The following is a 6,000-nucleotide window of genomic DNA, read 5'->3' as shown; positions in this document are numbered from 1 at the left end:
AGATACAGAATCTGAAACAGGCTCCAGGCTCTGAGCTAGCTGTCAGCACAGAGCCCGATGCGGGGCTCAAACCGTGAGATCATGACCTGAGCCGAAGTCAGACACCCAACCAACTGAGCCACCCAGGCGCCCCTTGAGTGCTGTATCCTTAACCCCATATTTCTCATAAGTCCTGTAGTTTTAACGGCATCAGGCTGAAGTAGCACTATACCTAAGTAGCATATCTCTGTTAGTTACCAGGTGCACACATGCAAACATAGTATATGCATATACATATATATAATATTAGAATATAATTGAAACATTTTTAACAGAAATCAAGCTCATTTTACATGTTAGTGAGTGTGCCTTTTAAAGCATTTATTAAATATGCTTGGGAGTGTTTGTTACAAAAAAGATTATCAATTATATTAAACAAAAACCATTCAATATGCCAAGCTATCCATAGATATCTCTATAGTGGGTAAAATTTGTCATTTATCATTTAAGGTAATTATGCAAATTATATTCAGCCCACACATCTTGAGCTGGAAAATGGTTTTTATCTTTTTTTCCTCATTTATAAACCTTGTCTAAAAAGACTTAGCCATGATTCAGAATGGGCAGCACAAAGCTGGATTTTGGCAGTACCTTTACAATAAAAGAGAATTTGCTTTCCTCTTTTCACTAACGAGGGCATATAGAACATTCAGTACATTCCCAGGGCTTCGGTGAATTTCTCCCTGGAGAAATCTCAGTAACTCCAAGGAAAAACAACTTCAAAACAATTAATGAAAGCCACATCAGTATTTGCCTTACCTCGTCCCAATCCCTGCCACTGTCCTTACCACTTTCTACATGTCTCTTCTCAGTTTCAAACATTTTTCCTTCCCTTCTGTTCCCAAGGTGAGCTGCGGTTTCCGGTACTCCATCTGTGAAAGGACCGGGAAAAGATTGTACAGAAATCACACTGTGACACAGGGCTTCTTTCCCTAAGCACCAGAACCAGCAACAGGGTTGGGACCATGAAAGAGTTAATTGAACGCATGGAAGGGAGACCTCAAAAGTCTCCAGGCTTCTATGGACATTTTCTCCTCTCCTTGTGCCTGTTGCCGTGAATGCTCCTTTGCCCAAGAACGTGGATCAGGGTTTGGAAAACATATTTTTAGTCAACAGTTTGTGAATATTTGTAAAGACAGAGAAGCATGACTTTTGAGTGCACACGGTAGTCCCTAAAACTGATTCTGTCCCCACTGTTGTGATGCACATGTAAATTCTAATAGCCCCACACTAGCTCCGTGGGTCACACGTGGGTGACTCTAGCTACAAGTCACAAGCAAGCCCACGTCTGCCTCCAGGCAGCAGACCACAGCGCAGTCTCCGGTGCACCTGTACACACCCACAGGCACACATTAAACCCACAAGTTCATGTGTGCTTCCCTTCTGCCCTGCCCCACCCTGTTCTCCCCTTTCCCCCAACCCCCAGCCCCGCCACACACAATGGGATTTTTGTTTGCTCCGGTAGCATGTGACAGCACAGTCCCTGCTTTGCCTAGCTCAGTGCGGCAGGTCTCTCAGGTAACAGGTGGCAGCTTCCCCTGTAGAATTCTAGGCATAAAAACGAATGACCTCATAGGGGTGGGACTCTGGGACTCTGGAGAGGTGGCAGTCACAGCCAGGTAACCCTGGAGTAAAACCTTTTAGTAAGAAGGGAGCAGTTCAACTCTTCACTCTGGTGGCTTCCACCCTGAGCCTGAGGCAATTTAGCAAACAGCCATTGCCTACAAGGCTCAAAAGGTTGTCTTTGCCTCAGATGGAGCCCAAAGAAGCAACTGGGAAAGATAACATGGGCACCAAGAAAAAGAATCTGACCTTCCTGAGGCCCAGGCTCTATATGCTGGAGAGAAGGAAGACAGACACAGTGGTTGACAGCAGTGTTTCTGGGGACCACTCTGGTACTTTGAGGAGGAGTCAGTCTGACAGGACCGAATACAACCAGAAACTACAAGGTAACCACCACAAACTGATTGACCTAGGTTACTGCACTCCCAGCTGCTTTCTCCTATTCTTCCATTTGCAAAGAAATCACTTAAGGCAAAGGAGAAAATCAAATATTACCTTCTCTGTAAGGAAGGAACAAAGGAAAATAAGAAAACAAACAAAAAATAAGAAAATGAAAGTAAATCTCACTCATAAAATATAGGAAACATTTTTGCTGTGCTTCAGTAGTTAATGAGCCAATTCTGAATTATTCTTAATATATATATTTTTTCTGGTGAGTGTAGTATTTTTTCTGCTATCTTCCTCCCTTCCTTCTCCCTCCTTCAGCCAATTTAAAAAGTGGGAAGCCTAGAAAGCAAATGATTTATAAATCGACAAAAGATAGTTTCTCTCAATAGATAGGTGTGGGGTGTCACACCATGAGATCTATCTAAGTAATTGTACTGAACTGTGATTGTGGTTATCTTAAATAGGGGCATGAAACTGCAATCATGTCTGTGAAAAACGAGGAATGTTAGTCACTGGGTTGGTATAATAGGATTTGTTGAAAATCACATAGGTGTTCATTCCTTTAGAGTGAATCGAATAGCATCCAAATATGGCAAGAGAGGCTTACTTAGCATGCTTAGATTGAATGACTTTTGAGGAAATTACTTCAGTTTATTTTGTGATGGTCATAAAATAATTTGGCACAGTCATTATAAAACGTCCTGTTTAAGTCCCTGAATGTCTATCCCTTTCAATCCACCTCCTCTTTTTCCTCTCTTTCTCTTGAAGGTCACTTGTTCTAGTAAATTTCATTTGGATGCCGATATTCTGCCCTGCTTTAAGTATCCACTGCAGCTCCTGTGATGTGATCCCCAGAACTTGTCTCTCCCGCTTTGAGCACACTGTGCATTTGAGCTTGCATAATCCCACCATGAGTTGTCATTCTGGACTGAAAAATTATGATGTGGCGAGAAAGATCAAGAGAATACTCTTGTACTTAGTAGGTCCCTTTCTGAAGAAAAAAAAAGAAAGAAAGAAAGAAAGAAAGAAAGAAAGAAAGAAAGAAAGAAAGAAAGAAAGAAAGAAAGGAAGGAAGAAAGAAAAGTAGTTCTCAAGGCTTATTTACATAAATTAATTAAACTAAATTAATTTAAATGAAATCTTTAAAGTTGCCTACAAGTTAATACTAAAAAAAAAAAAATTTCTGATCATTCAGGATTAAAATGTAGAGTCAACTCTTATCCTTAAAGGACTTTTTTTAAAAACGAAAGAAGGGTATTGAAGCTTTCAAAGGAGATGAAACTTTACTCAAGGCAATGGATACTTTGGAAAGAATGCAAATTTTAAAGTCAGATACATTTGCCTTGCAATCTTGGCTCTTCAACTTACTATCTAAAAGACTTTGAACAAATTACTTGAAGTTTCTGAGCCTCAGTTTCCCTCTCTGTGAAAGTGGGACAGTGATACTCACCACAGTATTGCTGAAAGAATGAAATCAGGGAATTACATAAAATACCTGGCATATTGGCTAACACATGGTATGTGCTCAACAAACAGTATTTTTTATTTTAGGAATAATTGGAATAATAATGATAGGATAGGACTTGCCCTTTATTAATCAAATTTACTAGTCTACTCATTTCAACTTTTTTCTGTCCTTTGATGAAGAGACCACATATACAAATTCAGTAAAAGCCTATGGCTTTATCTCTAATAATATATTCATTCTGCCTGAGATTCACTAATTCAGCATCTTCTTGGCCCAGATTTTCCATTACCAAGTAAAAATGGAAAATATTTTTTGCTCTTCACTTCCTAAACTTAGTAAAAAAAAAAAAAAAAAAGCAAAAAACCAAAAAACTTCTGCGACCACAAAAGACAGCAAATGTTTGCTGGTTACTTGGCAGAGGACCTCAGGCTTCTCATGCCCGCCATTGGATTTGTGGCTTCCTTGTGCCCTGTTGGATCCTGTTTTTGAAGGTAGAAGAAAAGGTCCGGGAGTTAACCCACGTTCCTAGAATTGTCTGTGTAGGAGAAAAATCATCAGGGAGTGTAGAGGCGCACATCAGAGCTGTAAAAATAGGCTGGCCCCCTGATAAGTAACATTTTCTAGATGTAACTCTTAATAAAATGCAAGTTGGCTATGTAATACATAATAGAGCTTTCAGTAGGATTCTTCCATGACTGCTTTGGCTACAATAGAAAATATTTTCTCGTTAACATTCAAAGTAATCAGTTCTGTCGGGTTTGCACTCTGATCTGCACTATACCCATTATCATGCAGATGGACCCTAAATGACCTTAAGAATTTTTTTATTATTGCCACGTCAAGAGTTTTTCCTCTGCCTATCTTGGAACTGGTGGTTCCGTAGGAGGCACTGAATAAAGATCTGAGCTGGTTAGAGCCCTCGATGGATGGCCCCAAACCATTGTGAGGTCACAGTGTGCTTTTCAATGTTGGCAAGAGGCCTCAGATTATTTAGCCAGAGTCCTTCAGTGGCTGTGTTGCTATCTGAGTAATACAGTTCACTGCTCTGTCTCTTCGGGCACCTTCTCTGGGTTCTGGGAAGTCTAAGACCTTTCTTTGCTGCCGGTGGGCTCACCTCTTAACTCATACTAGACAGTCTACCTGTTCAATTCAATTTCTGGCTGACATCACTTTAGCAGTGAGAATCCAAAGTTGTATTTTCTTTAAAAACGGTACACTGGGTGAGAGCTACTAGATTAAACAATAGAACATGGTCCTAATGAGAGTATCATAAACTGCCTGGAGAAGGTTGTGATCACAACAACATAGTCATTAAGCTCCAGGTTTTACAATAATAGTTTTTTGCTAGCCTGCTGTTAATGGCTCCTTTATTCCTTCAACAGATTTGTTCAATTAATTGGCATGTATTGAAAATGTTATGTGATGAGTAAAAACTGAATGTATGACAGGGATTACAACTACAAAACCATTAAGAAAAAAAAAAATGTCTGGGACGCCTGGGTGGCTTAGTAGGTTAAGCGTTTGACTTTCGCTTAGGTCATGATCTCGCGGTTCGTGGGTTCGAGCCCTGCGTCGGGCTCTGTGCTGACTGCCAGCTCAGAGCCTGGAGCCTGTTTCAGTCTGTGACTCCCTCTCTCTCTGACCCTCCCCTGCTGACGCTGTCTCTCTCTCTCTCCTAGAAATAAATAAATAAATAAGAAAAAAAAATGTCTGACCTTTACTCCAAAGGGGCTTAAAGTCTCATTGGGAAAGAGAAGACAGGTAAACACATGCAATGAATTGGCAGGACAGAGTACATGTGGGATCAGTGGACCCATAAGAGGAGGAAATTGTCTATTCAGGATTCGGCAGGGAGGTTGATGGAAAACGTTGTTGTTAAGAGTTGATAAGGTGGGCACCTGAAGAAGGAGCGGAATGGGGAGGGAAGGGTATTTTAATTTCCTCATACTCATCTCTGTCTGAAATTGTGTAGCTTGTTTCCTTGTTTCTTGCCTATTGCTGATGCTCATCTCCTCTCCCATGTCTCATCCCCCACTCCATGAGAGAGACCCTATCTGTCTCAGTAACTGTTCCATCTCCGCCCTTAGAATCATGCCCAGCACACTGTAAGCACTCAATGACTTTCAAATAGAATGTAAGACTTGAATGATATGGTCTAGGTAGGGAATCAGTGTAAGGAAAAGCATCAGAGCCTGAATTAATAGCCCTTGTATCTCCGAATGTGAGGGTATATGTCGCCATTAGTAAAGATGATCCTTCAGTAAAAAAAAATAAACCTATTAGGGATGAAAATGTACAGGATTGCCTATATAACAAATAATTCTTAGTAGAAGCCTATTTCTTTCCCGATCCTACCTTTCAGAGCCCAGCAGACCCTAAGTCTGCTCATTCCTCCTCTTCCATTCATCACAAGAGCTGTCACCTTAGCTTCCAAGCCAGCTCAGTGTCTCATTGCCATTTTACTGAGAGCCACAGAGGGTGATCAAAGCTGGGGAACTCACTGGCTCATTTCTTAAAACTCTTGTCTTTGGGAAATGAATTCA

At 40.8% G+C, this 6,000-nt stretch overlaps 1 protein-coding gene across 1 annotated transcript in view; it reads left to right on the top strand.

Moving 5' to 3' along the window:
* The first annotated feature begins 1,792 nt into the window (after positions 1 to 1,792).
* Positions 1,793 to 6,000, top strand: part of ARHGEF38 (Rho guanine nucleotide exchange factor 38) — a 121,254-nt gene continuing 117,046 nt past the window's right edge. The window contains exon 1 of the mRNA XM_039255620.1: positions 1,793 to 1,988. Coding sequence (XP_039111551.1) covers positions 1,793 to 1,988 — 196 coding nt within the window. The remainder of the gene's footprint in view (positions 1,989 to 6,000) is intronic.

Source organism: Hyaena hyaena, unplaced genomic scaffold (genome assembly GCF_003009895.1).
Source record: "Hyaena hyaena isolate Hyena2069 unplaced genomic scaffold, ASM300989v1 scaffold_535, whole genome shotgun sequence".
NCBI lineage: Eukaryota > Metazoa > Chordata > Mammalia > Carnivora > Hyaenidae > Hyaena > Hyaena hyaena.
The sequence above is the reverse complement of the archived record's forward strand: the minus strand, read 5'-3'. Positions and strand labels throughout refer to the sequence as shown.